The sequence below is a fragment of the Athene cunicularia genome (assembly GCF_003259725.1).
Source record: "Athene cunicularia isolate RWA chromosome 10 unlocalized genomic scaffold, athCun1 chr10_part1, whole genome shotgun sequence".
Classification (NCBI taxonomy): Eukaryota; Metazoa; Chordata; class Aves; order Strigiformes; family Strigidae; genus Athene; species Athene cunicularia.
This window is the reverse complement of record NW_020799112.1, coordinates 16,893,352-16,911,129: the sequence shown is the minus strand read 5'-3', so window position 1 is coordinate 16,911,129 and position 17,778 is coordinate 16,893,352. Positions and strand designations below refer to the sequence as shown.

The 17,778-nt window shown below is 43.3% G+C and overlaps 1 protein-coding gene across 2 annotated transcripts in view; it reads right to left on the bottom strand.

The window, feature by feature from the left end:
• LOC113484162 (cell surface hyaluronidase-like) overlaps positions 1 to 17,710 on the bottom strand; it is a 48,793-nt gene extending 31,083 nt beyond the window's left edge. Inside the window, exons 1-12 of one of the 2 annotated variants that reach the window (XR_003399166.1) lie at positions 17,493 to 17,601; positions 16,994 to 17,182; positions 16,469 to 16,638; positions 15,406 to 15,615; positions 11,430 to 11,635; positions 9,759 to 9,828; positions 9,000 to 9,128; positions 7,903 to 7,988; positions 6,416 to 6,547; positions 6,260 to 6,295; positions 5,251 to 5,403; positions 3,161 to 3,338 (exon numbers count right to left, since the gene is read on the bottom strand). Coding sequence is in view for 1 of the 2 variants with exons in the window: in XM_026856372.1 (XP_026712173.1) it covers positions 3,161 to 3,338; positions 5,251 to 5,403; positions 6,260 to 6,295; positions 6,416 to 6,547; positions 7,903 to 7,988; positions 9,000 to 9,128; positions 9,759 to 9,828; positions 11,430 to 11,635; positions 15,406 to 15,615; positions 16,469 to 16,638; positions 16,994 to 17,126 (1,503 nt within the window). In the remaining variant the exon portion in view is untranslated. Of the gene's footprint in view, positions 1 to 3,160; positions 3,339 to 5,250; positions 5,404 to 6,259; positions 6,296 to 6,415; positions 6,548 to 7,902; positions 7,989 to 8,999; positions 9,129 to 9,758; positions 9,829 to 11,429; positions 11,636 to 15,405; positions 15,616 to 16,468; positions 16,639 to 16,993; positions 17,183 to 17,492 lie in introns of both variants that reach the window. The other variant, XM_026856372.1, reaches the window with a different exon arrangement.
• Between the last annotated feature and the right edge of the window lie 68 nt (positions 17,711 to 17,778).

Genomic DNA, 17,778 nt, shown 5'->3' with positions numbered 1-17,778 from the left:
AGCACACCCAACACACCTGAAGAGAAGTCCTGAACACCGCAGCGAAAAACACTTGCTATATTAAAAATTAATAACGTACTGGAAAACTTCATGATAACTTGCAACTTTTTTCTAAAATTCAGGCATTGGCAACTGCCAACAAAACTGCCAACAAAAGCCCTGTCACTGTATCACTGTTACAATTTTAAGGAAAGCACTTTCAACCAGTGTGAATCTCCCTATATTTTACCACCTATATTTTACCACCCTGCCCTCATTAGCACTTTTACTCAGCTGGAGTGATGCTGGCCCTCACCCTGCAAGTCCTTTTGGTCAAGCGGTCTCTTCAGGGTTGTTTTTATTTTATTTTTTTCTGCTCTCTTTTTCAGGGGACAAGACACTTCCACTTTAACTCAGTGTCTGCTTTTCTTTTTCCCATCATGAACTGTTTGCCAGCTTCTCCATTAAGACATCAGGAAGCGCCCGTCTCTTAGGTAGGCAGAACTGCAATCCCACGGGAGTCTCTAGACCACAGCCAGGAGCCAGTGCTGGCCTCTCTGAGCAATTCTGGGGACCACAGACACACCCAACACAGACTGCAGAGATTCTCTGGCATGAGTAATTTCAGAGATGCCATAGTGTTGGCACAGTGAGTAGAATAAGCTTGAATCCACCCTAAGCTCCTGGCTGCAGGGGGAAAAATAACCAGCAGGACTATTAGCAATGGATGTGAATTTGGACAGTTTGTGAGTCTTCTGCACCTACTGGAGGTGGCCTTGTTCATGGGAGTCCAAAATATCCCGTACAACCTCTGGTTCCTCACCTCACCCTACGGGTGCTGTGCAGCAAAAGGACAGAGGGATGAGTTGATTGCTATGTCATGACAAAAAAAGAGATATGACAGGTCTTTTTAAGAAATTATGCACGATGATGCACTCTTCAGGCACGGCTCTGTTCTGGGCTGGGGCATCTTCTCTGAGCTCTCAAAGTCCTGCTGACTATCAGTAACCAGATCTACAGCCAACCACAACCAGCAGTCATGTCCTCAGATGGATTAAGACCAACTTCTGCTTCCACTGCTTTGAAATAACTTTTAAAAAGCACCCTCCTTAAAACAAAAAGCCAAACAAGCCTAGCAATAATGTTGTTATTGATAAATGTACAGATATCTTAGCATGTGAGATTTAGGTTTGTCAATGGAAAGGCAACGAGAATACTTTTTGCAGAGCGTAATGTTTAGTTTTACTTGTTTTAATTCCAGCATTAAAATAACAGACAAGACCTGACTGGCTTTATTATTTTGTTGTCTAACCAATCCGCTGATTAGTCTGATTAATTATACAATTATTCCTTCAGCATGACTAATAGTTTTGTCATCACTATATAACTTGCAGTAGTGTTTAATTTCTTCTTAAAAAACAACCGTAAGATGATTGTCCTTTAGGGAATTAGTACTTAGATACCCTTTAAAAAGTAATAAAATTAATCCTGGAGATAGAAAATTAATTAAAACAGTCTACAGGCTCTATCTTAACGAGTCAAAGACCCATATAGCAATTAGCAACAAAACAGTAAACTAACTGTGGTCCTTCAAGTTTGAAATCAGATTTTACACATCTGGGTTCGATGCGGATAAAACAGAATCAGAATGAGAAGTGCTGGGATGCAGGTGGTTGCAAACATAAATGGTTTTTAAGTTGGCAAAATATCAACTTCACAAATGGGTATTTCTTGGAAATGTACATGCAATAATGGGATTAACATGGGATAATGTCATTAGGGTTTTTGTAATAGGCTGACACTCTTTTAATTTGCTTTGCAGAAGTTTTCTGACCATTTTTACCTTGAAGACCTCAGATCTTAAAGGTGCTGCAGTACTAAACTGCCTCTCAGACAAAAAAATGCTGGAATATTTAATAGGCTCATTGGCCTCAAATGGTGCAACTGTATTAAAGAGATGCATTTTCAGCCATTCAAGGTGTAACCATCCCCTTTGGTAATGTGCACAAGTATCACCTGTCTGAAATCATTCTGTTGGACAGAGTCCTACAGCCACTACTGGAGGAAAATTTCCACACTCTTCCATTCCAACAATTGCACTTTTTCATCATACATTTTCCTCTAAGTTCCTCTCCCCAGTTCCAGGTTGATTTTCTCATTCATGTTCCCCAAGACCATCTTATAACCATTTCCCCAAGGGAGGACATAAATAAGCAAATTAGCCCTTATTCTTGTTCCAAAGCTCTCTAAAGCATCTAAGGTAACTAAGATCTCTTTACTGAAATGCATAAGAATTGTGTTTTCTTTAGAGAAGTCAAGTGACTGCAATCAGCATCATCCTTTCGTGAAATACCCTCCTGTTGTTGGTCTAAAGTGTACCAGAGAGGGGACAGACAAATTAACTCCTTGTCAGTGGGAGTAATATTGGTCAATCCCAGAGCAATGGAAATTTTCCTCAAGATAAAGCCAAACCTCAAGCCAAAGTTACTACAGTTCATGGACATCCTAACAAGTATGGACCTTGTTTGAAAGAAGCTAAGGAGAGGTTATGATCCTTGGGAGCAAGCCAGGTGGAATGTTTTATTTCCCGAGCCAAGCGTTCAGGGTCATGACCCTGGCAGGAATCCAGGACGAGTATCCTACGGCCAAGGCAGGGATACAGGCTCCCATTCTGCTGTCTCTGCTCAGGGGAAGTCCCTGTTGTGCTCAACAGGAATTTCACTGCTGACCCCAGAAACTGGGACGTGGCTTTGCTTCTAAGTGCATTTGTTATTTCTGTATAAGAATTGGATTGCAGCTTTCTGTCTCCTGACATCTCATTTGTGTCCCTCTCAACCCCTGAGGCCAGGTCCTCACCCGGTCCCCAGCACGTATAAGGTAATGCTGCACCAGCGGTGTCCCAGATCTGGTTACAAGGTAAAACCTACCCCTAAAGCAGATTTTTTAATGTATATCTGCCCAGGAATAAGATACCATCACATTTTACTAGCTTATAAATAACCTTCATTTGGAAAAAAAAAAAAAAAAAAAAGAAGTGTTGCAAAATGAGTTGACGGTATGCACCAATGTTAACACACACCACTGCATGGAAACTCCTGGTCTAGGATAGATCTTTCAGCACTTCTAAAAACTTCAAAAACCTGCACGTCTAACAGCACGTATTTCTGCTTTTCTTACTTACACTCTTCTCCATCAGGATCTGTGACACATTATTCTGGGGGCTTATCTGCCAGGAGTTTTTCATGAAGAACCCAATGGCACTCGAGTATCTGTCAACAGTCGGGATGAACTTCTTGAAAGTGCATTTTGCCATCCTGACAGGCCCATCATAAATCTGGAATCCACGAATAGGGAACGTCCTGTGAGATTTAAAAACACAGAGTTCTAAATGTAGTCCTCTGTTAAAAGCTTGGGCAAAATCTGAGTCTTCTGAAGCCGCAGAAAGATATTAACAAGTAGCTAAACCACCTTTCCTTTCCCAAAACTGGGATCTGGATGCTTATCACACAGTTAATGAAACAAGAAACTCTGCTGAATATCCTCTACAGGATAAGGCTTAAGAGGGAAAAAAAGAAAAAAAAAAAAAGAGACTCATAAGCTTGCCTAAGGCTTGCAAGCTGGGGTAAAGCAGTTCAAAACCCTTGTCCTCAGCCACCCAGGAGATCATCACCATGAGTTCATCACCATGAGGAAGACCCAAAGGGCTGTGTGACAGCATTGCCATCAGGTTCCCTGTTCCAGGGCAGATGGGTTTCTCAGGAAAACATCAGCATGCTTGAAAAAAATGGTACCAGTCAGACTCCCTGGAGGCAAGTGTCTCCTTGGAAGCAAGCACTAATTGGTGCAGCACAGTTTCTCCTCTCCCTACAAGTCATTTCCACAAGATACCTAGAACCCAGTCCACAGTATTTCATACAGGGAAGTGATTTCTGCAGTATTGGCCCATGGACATGCTGCCAAGATATCAGTGTTGAAGGGACACCACTGGAGCCACAGGTGTGACCTGTCCATTCCATGGTTTGTTTTGAGAAGGCGCCGAGTTTTGCTTGGCCCCAGCCATGGCCAGTTAAAGGGTGGCCTGCATCAGCTTCACAGACACTAATGAAGCTGGCCAGTAGTGGCGTGGAAGGGTAGGTCAATACCTACTGAGTCCAGAAAGAGATATTCAGACATGACAGTCACAAAACGGACAGCACATGGGCACACAGACTCTGTCCAGCCCGGGGGTCACCAGGGCACAGATCCCCTCCCCAACCCTGATGTTTTTTCTTACTGGTTGGCTCCAGAGATCCAGAAACACTTTGCCAGTTGGAAATACCAGGCACAGTGTTTCTTGACCAAATAATTCTTCAGTTTCCAGAATTTTTATCGCAGTAGTTGGGTTTGGTACAATTCCTACATCCCATTTTGCACTATGGCGTAATGAAAGAACAGATATCAGATATTTTGGCACACTCCTTCCCACAAGTACATTGCCTAACAATATCACAGATGATTAGAGCTTGTTTGAACTGCTAAGGAACATTTTTGCAATTGCAAGTAAAATCATAACACTGATAATAACCAAGGATAGCTCTGATTATTCTTGCTGTCCTACACGGAGCCCATTCTTGTGTCATTTACGGCCAAGCCGTGTATAGCCAAGGCTGTGTGCACGACATGTCTGCTGAGTACTGCTTATTAATTTTATATTCCTCGTAGAGGATTTAATGATTGGTGAGCATGATGGAGAACATACATTAGGGTAGAATTTAGTCTTGGGGAAGCACACCTTGCTATGGGGATGTGGGTAGGCACCGTAGTGACTAGACAGGAGGCTGTGCTGCTATCAAACCAGAAAATAGCAAACAGCTATTGAAAGAGAAATAAGATGCAATAATGAAAGATGGTTTCTCCTTTTCCTTTGTCAGACTGGCCATGTTTGCCCAGCTATGCCTGCAGGAGGGATGGTGGCCTGGTGTATGGGAGCTGTGCCATCAGCTCGATGCTGTGCTACTGAAGCACCACACAAAAGCCATTTGGTATCTTTCAGATTCTCTAATCCATTCTCCAGTGACTAATAAATTAAGCAGAAAATTAAATCAAGCACATTCAGTAGAGAATGCTCTCAAGCTGTTGGCCTGAAGAGTTTATTTGGATGCTTATTATTTCTGGCCTGTACGATAATTTAAACACCCAGTATAAATTACTTGTTGGTAGTCAAATTCATTCCCGAGGCTTTTCTTCTAGCTTATGCTAACGCCAAGAAGAAATAGCAGAAGAATAACTCACTTGTTTCTGGGCAGTGTTCTGTATTCTCCATTTGCCCCTTTTCCCCAGTAGCTGTTTTGGCCTCCCTGGGAGCCAAAGTTGCTGCTTTCTCCGACAAAAATGGAGCGAGTAACCTCCAGGCTGGAGCCTTCATCAGTTGGGAAAGTCCCATCACTACAAAGCAAAGAAACACCAGGTAACTGTGCAGCACAGCACAACTGATTAACACTTTAACTGCACCCCAGACAGCAGAATTTCCTTATTACTTTGGGAAAAAGTGCATGCACCTGTGTAACAGCCTGCTTTAAAACCTGTTCAGAAAGCAGCATGTTAGTGCTTGGTTAGTGTTTGGGCATCAGTAATACGGGTAACAGTCTGGGTAAAGCCAGCTCTACCCTACACATATTATCTATATCTATATCTATATCTATATCTATATCTATATCTATATCTATATATTGCTCTATACCAAGTTGCTTTATAAATTTTTAGCTACATCCCTGACGCAAGAGCCAAATATCACTGACTCTCATTGCCTGCAGTGGGCTTTGGATATGGCTTATTTTTGTAGGTCTTTTGCAAGAGGGCTCAAGACAAGAGCTGCAGGAGCATGGTAGACACCAGCAGAGGAGGCAGGAGACCTGCTGTGCCACCACATGGGGCCATGCCAGCCACCCTGCCCTGGCAGCACATGAGCTACAGGCAGTGCTGCTCCCCTGGGCTAGAGCAGAAGAAAAGTCTCCCTGAATACGGAGCCAGATGTTTAGTCTACTGGTTCAGGACCTACCGTCCAAAAGGAAATATTCGGCAATTATGATGTATTCCCCAAACATGCTGAGGCAAAGAGAATGAAAGGCTAAATTGCCCCTTGTATTAACGGCTGTGCAGAGAAGACTTGATGTGGTTTGGGAGGGAAATGTGAGGTTTTCTCGTGTTTTACAGTAATTACCAGGGGAGAGGCTCAGCATCCATCCTTGAGCCTGTTGCATCGGGGTTAAAAATGAGAAAAAGGTCCATTTTAAGAAATTACCTTGCCAGAGTGAGTCCAATTCCATTGTCTGAAAACCTGGGACAGAAGAAACACAACGGTGTAAATGATGAGGAATGTCTGCAGAGAATTTGGCCCACAGACCTATTCACGTCTGCCGTGAGGGGAATGATATAACACGTAACTACAGTAACCTACCCTGAGTTGCGGAAAATAATGTCGCCACCCCTGGCCCAGGCCCCGTGGTCATTATTTTTAAAAGCAATAAGACCATCAATCACAGCAGGAACTCGTGGCTTTTCGGGATCAGCATCTTGATGTGGGTGAAACCTGAAGCAAGGAGTTTCGTTAATGTGGCACAGGAGACACAGGAACCAAGCTCAGATAGAGGAGGTTGTGCCCGGCAGACCTCGTCTGACTTCCAAATATCACTGTGATGGGCCTAAAGAGGTGATATGCCCTGGATCAGAGTCAGGCTACTACCTTGATTTCATTTCTGTGCTTTGGTACAAAGCAGAAAACAAGAAACATTCATAAAGGGTAAAATTCTGGTCCCAGTGAAATCAACAGGAGGTTCTCATCAGACTTCAGTGGGCCCACAGCTACTTTTTAATTTGATTCAGTGTGATTTAGAGACATAGAAAATATTTTTCCCAAGTCACTTGGGTCCTCTTGTGATTGTCCTTACGAGGCCCATTGAGAATCCCTGGGCTGATGCTAGAAAATCAATTAGGCACTTCCAAGAATCTCGTTCAGCAAAGGTAAGGGAGTAAATGGAGCTGCTTTTCTTGCATGTACAGACCAGACCATATGCTTCTGTCTCTGCTGAGAAAAGCTGTCACATGAAAAAAAAGGATTCACCCTGGGAACAGGGCACTTCTCAATTACTTGCAGGCTATTTCCTGCCACACTGGCTGTGGATGGTAGATTTGTGCTGTGTTTGGGGAAAAAAAAAAAAAAAAAAAAAATTTTTCAAAGTCTACTCTCACCTCCTACTTCCAGCTGACATATTAAGGGATGTACCCCCTCAGTACCCAAGGGGATGACCCTGGCAGGGAGTTCTCACAAAGGGACTAACAGTTGCCCTTTTGTTTCAGCCACATGGGAGCATCATATGTGGCATTGATAGCGTATGATGGAGGAAAAAAAGCCAAGGCCTGACCAGGAGAAGTGGCTGATTTCTGCCACAACCTTCTCACAGAGACCTATATGGCCACAGTGAGGGAGAAAATGGCCTTAACTTACCCGCTTCCACTCTGCAAAAGGAAGATCAGAGATTTTAAAGCAGCTGACAAAAAAACCTTTGAGACTACTTTATTTTCCTCATCTATCCTAGACCGGTCTCAGCAATGTCTTACATCATCTTTCAGATTTGAGTTTTTCTAAGTTATTAGTAAGAAATGTTGGAGTTTACAAACCCGCTAAGAGACTAATGGGATCTGGATCCCCATTCACATGCTTCACTGCTTAGTCCTCGTAACCTCAAGTGCACGTGTGTCATTTTTGGTCAGCAGTAACACAAACAATTCGAGGCATAGCCATGAAGTATTTGCCTCTGCACATTAGAGATATTTTGTGTGGGTTTTTTCAGGCATAATGAGGCATTAATGATCTGCTAAATGCAACGAAGAAGCCAAGAAGCAATAGAACTATCCAAAATAGTTCGCCATACAGCATGTGCTTACCTGGCATTATCAACAGTGAGATACTCTCTGGGATCTTCAGCATTGGCTCTCGTTGTCTTTACTCCTTTTCCAATAAACAAACCAGCCTGAAAATGCACGTGACTCCAATTATTTTAACAGACCATCCAACGGAGACCAGAGATCCCGGATTTTTATCAATGAACGTGGGCAGCCGGTGCGTGCAGGCATAGTAAGAGCCTGCAGCCTGGGCTTTCTCCTCCCTTTCAGTGTCACTTGGCACCGCTCAGGATGACATTAGCACAGGATGTAGCATGCTGAAGTCAGGACAGAGCCTGCCCTGCCATGTGTTATGCATCAGCATCTTGGGCTTTCTTCTGACCCAAAGCAAGGCACTGAACTCCCACTCTCCCTCTCTCCTTTGCAGAAAGCAATAAGAGACTTTGCCAAGCTCTTGATAACTTTTTGGAAAAAGAGTGCTGTTAAGAAGTAAGGCTTTAAATAAAGAGTGACGAGTCCCCCGACAGTCAAAAGAGAACATGAGCTGCTGTAGCCAACTTAAAGGCTTTGGGCTGGAGCAGCAGCTGTTGTGAGCCAAGATGTAAAATACACAAGGCACGGAGAACAGCACTGATTTCAATCTAGAATCTTGAGAAATAAGTTAAAAATGTTTTTTATAGCTTACAGGTTGTGTTTTCATGTAAACAGTATATTTGGGAGAGAGTGTTTTTCTTGGAATTTGTAATTTAATTTTTCAAAGGTGATGAGCAGGCCCTGGCCCAAACGACTTTTGCTCATCTCTGCTATATCCTTGCACCACTGTGGCCAACAGCAGTGTTCAGTGTCTTGCCTGTCATTCCTGAAATCCCAGTTAGTAGTAGGTGTACCCATGGTCTGGGCACATCCCCTCTAACACAGGCACCCAACTAAAGTGCCTGAAACGGGACCCCATTCTGCTCAGCTCCCTCTTTAACCGTCAAAGAGCATCACCCCCAAAATTTAATTGTGTCTTGATACAGTGTTAAAAAACATTCATCAATATGTATGACACCTGTGATCATCTGATTTCAGAGCACCACACACAGCCAGCCCTACGCCATGCTATTACATAGACAGAAACATCAAAATAATCCACGCGCCTTGAAATTGGAGTGGACTCTGTTGTTGTAAAATATTCCCAAGGGGGTATGTTCAGCATGTCCCTCTGGATATTGCCCCTCGGACTGTCCAGTGGGAACTCGGTGGAAGATGTACCATATCCCGACATCCTAAAAGAGAAAGGGAGGTCTGAGAAATGGGACACTACAATTAATGATACAGGTTATCCTGGGGACCTCGGGTTTCCCGCTATGCTGGCCAGATTTCTAACCTGAGCCTGCCAAACATGCGAGTCCCAGAGGACACGCACCAGCCCATACTCCTCTTACACCTCCCACGTTACCCTTTGGCATGCACACTGAGTCCCTGGGGTACGCACATGGGTTTTAAAAATGCGTATATTGTGGGTGAAATTCGGGTGGTTTATTGGAAAACATAGCCTTCTCTATACAGGCACATTAAACACAAACATGATTTGAGTAACCACCAGAGATAATGACAAGGAGAGAGTATATATTTATATAGACAAACATAAAATTTTATTGGGCATTTAGCTATTAACTACTAATAAAAATCGTTTGCTAAGAGACAACCATTTCCAGCCACAGTTGCGAGAGAAATCGGTGTGAAAACTGTAGGCAAATACTTGCTCTTAACAGGCACAAAGGTTGCAGAAATATATATCCAAATTTTACAATGGCTTACTAAAAATTCATTGCCCTTATGCTAATGACATCAATAAGAGTAGAATATATGGGAACTGGAGGCAAAGCATAGCTCTTGCCATTAAATGATTTTACCTGAGCACCAGCTGCTGCATTCTCTATTAAGTTGTTGTTTGGATTTGCAATCCAGAATGTGCTGACAGCCCTGAAAAAATCAAAATCAAAATGATCCTAAGCAGTTACCAAACAGGAAGGGATACATTTTCATAGCACTGCACTGGACTTGAGCCACAACTCTCCTATTGACTTTAAAACTCCACACAACCTTTTAATGATACTGTTTAAGGAAAAGAAACCATCTAGTCATGTCAGACGTTCATTTATGGAGCCACATGTTGAACCTATTGCAAATTATATGAGACCGTTAACACAAAATCCATGCTCCGTTAAATGCAGCTTAAGGAAACCCAATGACTTCTTTTTTTTTTTCTTTTTTTTATGTCAAGCAGCTTTGGAAAATGTCTGCAACGTGAACTTCTGGTTTGGTTTTTTGGAACTTCAGGGGGCAATGATAGGAGGTTGGGGATTCTCTATGGATTTATGAAGCTTCTAGGTGGAAAACAAAACAAATATTGCAAGCTGCAAATGGCTTGTTAAGCAAGAGATTAAGAAGATATAATTTTGACGCTTGTTCAAATAAGGAGTTTTTGCTTCAGAGGGAAGATCAGTAGTGGCACAAACAGAAGCCAGATATAGCTATGAAAACATTGCCATCTGTTGTCTTACTTCATTTGATAACATCTTTTGCAGTAACAAAGACCACATGTAAAAACACTGTAAACCTTTCCTCGTGACTGCACCAATTAATTTCATCATTCTAAGCAGAAAATCACCGTTTTTTATCCACCTTAACTATTACATAGTCAAGAATCCACACTCTTTTGGATTAACAGAACCCCCAAAGAGGTGCAGAATAAATCTGTATTAACCACACAAGCAACCTTAGCATTTCAGCAACAACAATTGAAATTAATTCAGTTGGATTATTTATGCAAATTAAAATAAGTAGAGTTTAGCCACTGCATCTTTTTTCTAGAAAACACGAAAATACAAATTTCCTTGGCTAAACTGTGTTCTTGCTTGCAAACACTAGCCAGACCAACACCTGGGTCCCCAAGAGTCCATGTTGCAGCTCATCAGTCTCCAAAAGACAAGCTAATTTGGGTCAGCTATACTGGGATATTGCTTGTTGTTAAATGATGCTCACCGTGGTTTATGCTAATCTCTGCATTCTCACTAAATCTCCTGATATACTCTAGATATTCATGCACTCATGTCCTATTGACTAATTTACTGTAGATGCTCCAGCCCCAATTCAGCCCTAGTGGAAAAAAAGCAAAAACTCCCTCTGCAGTGATATTTTTGCCAGCCTATACCATGGTTGAAGAAACTTGCATTTATCAGACTTCATGGAGCCTTCAACGCCCTACTTAAAAAGAATTGAAAGGGGTTTGGAAATGAGCAAAGTGCTCAAACATATTTATGATCCTCAGGAAACAGCGACAGGAATAACCAGCAGCAAATATTCCTTGCTTAGGATTCATGCAGGTGTTAACAGGTATCTTCACAAGCAAAACACGGTCAAGTAGCTAAATTATTTAAAAATGAGAAATGGTAGGCAAAGCTACAATTTTTTATTGACTATCAAATAGCACCTTCCAAGAGTTTCACCACAGCATCCTTTGGGACTTGGCTCTAAGGCACAATGTAAGTCTAAAACCTGACTGCAGCTCCTGGAACACTTACATGCAGTCGGTGCTCGGCACAGGAACGTAATTCCCGTAGACGTGGCTGCGGATGGCAAGGCACATGGCCTCATTGCGATCCGAAGGCAAGATCGTCCCCGACCTCGTGAGGAGGCCCAAGTTGTGATAAAATGTATTGCGTTGCTCTGTCCCATCTTCGAGGAAGAAACAGTGCCCCAGAGTGTCATAGCCAATGGTGTCTTTTACCTGGAAAAGAGCGCAAAGGCCATAGATCGCAATGCTACAGCAGAAGGAACTATAACCGCTGTGCCTTACTTATCAATAAATTCCCCAAAGGCTCACAGAGTGATTTTGCCACCCTCTGCACAGCGGGCAGTGCCTCCACGGGCATCAGTCCCGGAGCTAACCCAAACTACACCCGGTTCGCATAACTGGGGACTGATCTTCTTATACAGCAAAACTGCTACTAAAATTACTGAGGAAGATCACATGCCTAATCAAAGGAAAACTGCAAAATACTGGATTCAATACTGCCCTCAGATGTGAGGGAGAGTATCTGATTCGGTGTCATGGAGTGACTATCTGCGTAAGGATAAGTGTGTCTCACATGATAAGCTAACAAGTTAGGATGGTTAATTCGGAAATTGTCACGACTGCCACGCTTCCCAAATAAAATAAGAAATTCTTTAAAATGCACCATGTGAATTAACTTATATTGGCAAGGTTTCTGTTCTTTCTCCTCCATGCTCAGAAGGTGCAGGGCCGCTTCATTCCTTAAATGATCAGCTTGGGCAGAAATGGCATTTTACTGTATCAATCTATTTAATATTAATTGACAGGGATATTGCATTAAACCCTAAGTTGACCAAGAGGACTTAGTACAAGCCTCCTTTGATGTACAGTCTTAAAAATTCAGAAATCCTTCTTTTAAATGTAAATACAAAGTCAGGCTACTTAAAATACCAGCTATTTGTTACTAAATCTTACTGAAACCTTAACTTTGTACTCAAATAATCCCTGTCAGCGTATTTATTCACTCCTCGGGCATTCAAAATTTCTGTTGATGTCAGAGTTATGTCCATATAAGACTGCAAGGTTAACTAACATTAACCTACTTGGTTATTTCTGTATACAGAGGAATATTTGAACTAAATCCATTTCAGATTAATATCCTGTGATTTCCCCTTAACGGGCTGCAACTGTACATAACATCTGGAGTCACAAAAAGTATAGTCCCCATCGGTATATCTCCACTCGATTTCATTGTTTTCCTGGCAGTCACTCCTCAAACTTGTCATCTGCTGCTTTTGTTTCGGCCCTAATGAGGTGTTCAAGAGAGTTTTAAAAATAAAGCACAACACAACCAGGTGCCCAGCTCCGAACTGATACAGTTTGGGAAATCCACTGAGATCCTGCACGCAGGTACAGTAGCTCGGAGTGAGCTTCAAGGAGGGTAACAGAGAACCTACATGCAGCCACACTGAACATGTCCCTGCCAGCTGAGTCTTGGAAACGCAGATAGGAAATGGATTTAGACAAAAATGCAAGTGCTCTTGCCAACCTGCTAAGACCAGTAAGCCTGGGGACTTCTACCCTTCCAAACGATGGGCAGAAGCTTCTAAGGAGGCCATGGGAGACTCTTTTTGGAAAGGCGCCGTAACAACAAGCTGCTTGCTGGATTTTTAAACAGCTTTTCACTTGTAGAGGCTCGTTCTTCTGAATTTAGCTGAAGTTTGGCTAATCTGTGCTGCAGACAGCTGCATTAAAAACCCGCCTTGTATCTGAAACCAGGCTTTAGCTTTAATTAACATGGTTAGTCACAGCTTCACAATCGCACGGCGGCCCTGAACACTTACATCCATGAAACGATATTGATCATTTCTCCTAACCAGAAATAATTTAAAGATCGCGTACATTTGCACTGAAAGGTAAGGGTCCATGCCATTAGATCAAAACCTAACTAACCAATTCTGTCATATCACAGACATAAACCACAAGTTTGGACAGGAGCCCACCTGCAGCACTGTGACAGCAGCACGTTACTGTATGTGCCAGCGTGAAACACCTGTCAGCACAGGCTACAGCCCGAATCCAGCACCAGATGATTAAGATGCCTCTAAACACTGAATTATATATAGTTCAGCAACACAATATAAGTGACCTTTATGCACTGCAACACTAGACATGAAACACTACAGTAGTCTGCGTATGCCCGAGGTGTGCCAGGGCAGGGAGAGGCATGTGGCAGCCTGCTTCCCGGCCACGGCCAGTAACCCAAGCTGTGCACGCACCGTGGCCGCCGGCTTGCGAAGCGGCACAAGCCTGGCACAGGGGAGCAGCAGATGGGAGAAGGGCCTTACAGACAGCACTGCGCGACCCGTACACGGAAAAGCACAAACCACGGCACTCTGGCAATGTACTTCTAAAATTACATCCTCTAAACTGTCAAGGCAGGAGGGGGGAAAACCCACCTATCTGGTTTATTCTGCTTCAAGGGCTGAATTTCATAATCTGATGCTAAAATGGGTACCCACCTCTTTCATTAAACAGCCTTGCTCTGATACACGTGCTCTTCTCCCTAGCTGCAAATTAATTTATTTTAAAGCAAGGCTTTTTATTACATTTTAATTACTGTTTATCTTAATTATTATATTGAAACCACAGTATTCCTCCACGGAATCACATATTTAACCTTTTTACTATAAAATCTATTCACTGGTCCACGGACTCAAAGCCCTCAGCAGTCACATGCATCTCACACTGGGATTCTTGATTTCACAGCTACTGCATCCCACACATCCAGATAAACCCCTGAAAATCTCACTCCTGATAAAGAGCAAGAACATACACCATTCTTCAGAGGGCCAATATTAGCTTAAGGCTTAATTTTTCATCCCAGGCAGGTTCCTTCAGTTCCAGAGGTTTAATACCATCAGGAGGAAAAAGCGAGTTAAACTGCATCCACACATACTGGGCAAGTCTCCTACCACCTAAGGGCTCTGTACACAAAAGCAGGCTCTACAGCCAGAGCAAATCACATATATGAGAAGGAAAACAATAATTTAGAGTGATCTGGACAATACAAAACCATTTTAGGATACATGAAAAGTGCTCCCAGTTGTGCAAGTCCAGTGTTGCATTTTCGTGAATAAATCCTTTCGGGGGGGGGGACCCTTTCACACAGGGGTCCCACCAGAGTGCATCTATGTCTTGCCTTACGCAACTTTACATCCAGGGTTGAGAAGAAGTTGTCAGGAAAAACACGGGAGGTCATGGATAGTTCAGGGAGTGTCTCTGCCTGATCACACATCAGGTGAATGAGGAAATGCCCACAGACACCAGAACACCGTTCAGGGTCCTGCAGAGCGCACAGCAACCGGACACGTCAGGACTGGAGAGGGAATTGTTTTTTTTCCAGCCAGGACATGTATGGCTTTTTTGTGTTTTGGGGGTTTTTTTAAGTTCCTCTCCACAAGGGCATTGTGGAGAGGATCTAGGTCAGAGCCAAGTTCCTGAGGGCTTTTCTGGCACTGAAGCAGCCGTTTGGGTCTGTCCCTCTCATATTCCATTCCCTTTGTCATGTGAATATTTTTGGATGTATTTGACATTGCCCTGACTTGAACAACCCCAGTCTTTTTTATCTCCTTTGTAAATTAAAGATCCCTTGCTTCAGTTGGGTCCATTTAAAGTCCATTACTCCCATTTTAAATGAAAGTTCCTATTATCACAAACTGCTCAGAACACCCATGGCAAAGATTTCACTATATCTGATCACACCTTTAACAGTATTAATTAGGCAATACTAAGAACTTGACATTCATTTCAAAGAGCTGCACTATCAGAGCAACAGTCCTAACCTGAACACCAGCCAAATGAAGTCGACATGTTGGGACATTTCTTGGGGACAAGATGCCTTGTTTGAGTATTCTGATTTCTTTCAATCACAAACAGGTCTTACTGTTTAGCAGTGCCTAAGCAAAGACATGAACTTGGTACTAATAAAATAGGTCTCCTACCAGAAGGCCATGAGTTCCATGTATGGCAACACACCTAGAGAAGCAGTGGTGGATAGCCAGGTTATCAAGGTACGTTGGGCGTTCGTATCCTCCTCTCTCATCCACATCCTCAGCCAAATGAAAATGCACAGGGTAACTGCCCAGGATTTGTTGCCCCATGTTTTTTAATTCCACTCCTGACATGTGAACAGAGCTAAAATTCCTTAGGATCTGTTGAGACAAATGTAGACCCAAGTACAGCATTACAATATAAACACTCAAAAAGAAAAACTTTTTTTTTTTTTTCTTTTCCCTCTCTTTAGGCAATATGTTTGCCTATGATCAGGCCTGATCCCAGAAGGAGGTGTCAGCTCCCTGCTCTGACTCACAGCAGCGCAGCGCCCGCAGAGCAGCGTGCCAGCGGCTGCACACCTACGGGCACGGCGCTGCCAAGGGACAGCTGCCAAACTGCATGTGCGGTGTTTAGCAAGAGCCGTGTGTGACGTGGCTCTGGTCAAGGTGCTCCCGCCAGCTACAGAAAGGCGTAGCATTTACCACTAGGCTCTGTTTCCTGGCAACTTCATCTCAGTCAAGTGATTTTAGGCCAGACCTGCACAGCTTCCCAACTCCCTCCAACTGGTAGAGGAGTAATTTTATACAAAGCCCCGCAACAGTTACGAGAACACATGGGACAACCAGGAGGAGGCAAAGCACAACAGGGTGAGTGAGACCCAGCACTTCTGTGAGCCATGAAGGGAGCAGGTTTGCTCTGCAGGAAGCACAGTTTCTTCAGTGCCATCTCATGAACTAACTTCACACTGACCCTACTGACAGCGATGCTGCTAAAGAATCCCCTCTAGCCCAGAGAAAGGTATGCTTCTGCATAGACGGGGAAGAAAATGGCACAGACTCACTGCAAGTCTAGTTTTGCAAAACAGACCAACAAACTTTTCCCTCCTTCACAGACCAGTATACTTTTTCCCCCAGACACAATGGTGGTTTCCTGCATTATATTACCTGTTTACAAAGCAGGAAAGGAACTATCTGAAACCACCTACAGGCATACGCATGAAAAATGACTCACTTTAATATGTCCTCCAAATGTATCAAAGGAGAAAAACTGGCATTGATTTTGTCCATAACAGGAGTCTTCCATTTCTCCTTGAATAAGTATATTTCTAGTCAGAAGACCAACCTCTGCCCTCATATCGATGCCATCGATGACTTCTCCAATGTGAAGATAAAGTGGGCTGCCTGTGAAGATCAGAAACATTTTTATTCAGGGTGAGCACAGCATCTTCGTTATCGCATTGCTCTAAGCAAGTGCACACCTTTCATTTAAGCAGTCACCAAGTCTGGGGACATGTCCAGTGGTTTGTGTCTGATCCCAGAGGAGAACAGCACCTCCCCTGGCTTCTACAAAGGACTGCTGCCTCTGGGCAGACTTTCAAGTCCCGACATAATATTGGGGCCTTCAGCTCTCAGAGGTGCCCACGTGTTTATGGGACAAAAACGAGCTAAAAAGACAAGTCAATGTAGAATGTAAGAGACAAGACAATGTAAATATTTACTGCAAATGAGTAAGTAGCGTGATAAAAATATTTCATACCGTCAATTTTCACTTGATTACTTTTACATTCAGGGCAAGGAAGGAGATTAAACTCTTCAGCCTGATGCATAGAATAATCTGTGCTGGCAACGACGATCCGGTCACCGGGTAACCAACTTGAAACTTCATCCATCAAATGAAGAATTATTCCTTTGGACACTTCCACTTTAAAACCATTATGAGGCACCCCTAAAAAAATTAAGCAATCAATTATTTCTACATACGCACGTGACAGAATCATGCAATTAGCCAAATAGCATACCAGTTTAATTTTTATCTAGATAACCACATGCAATAGAAGTGCTCTAGCCATCAAATACATCAGTGTCATCTCTTTGTAGGCAGCTAAAACATTACTTTGTGAGAGTACTGCTGTTAGTGTGGTCGCCGTCCACGTGAGCAAAAGATTAGGGTCTTAATATCATTGCACTGTTCAGATTCCCAGCAGCCAGAAAAAGCAAAGCAACGGAAGACAAGTAGACGTCAGGGAAGACTAAACCTTTTATCCATCCACTGAAAGCAGTAACAGTAAACCGGGTGCCATCGTAGGTGAGGAAATCTCTTTGGGCTACAGCTAACCCCGTGGTTCCATTCCCGTGATACTCCCGTTTATCTTCCGCTGGGGAAAGCTGATCCCCTCCGAGGATCCCCACCAGCGCCCAGGGCTGCCTGAAGGAGACCAGGAAGGAGTGAAGGGACAGCGCGAACCTCCATCCTCTAAAGACCTTGGGCCGGAGGGGAGGGCGCAGCGCCATCGGCCTCCCCTCCCTCCCTCCCTTCCTTCC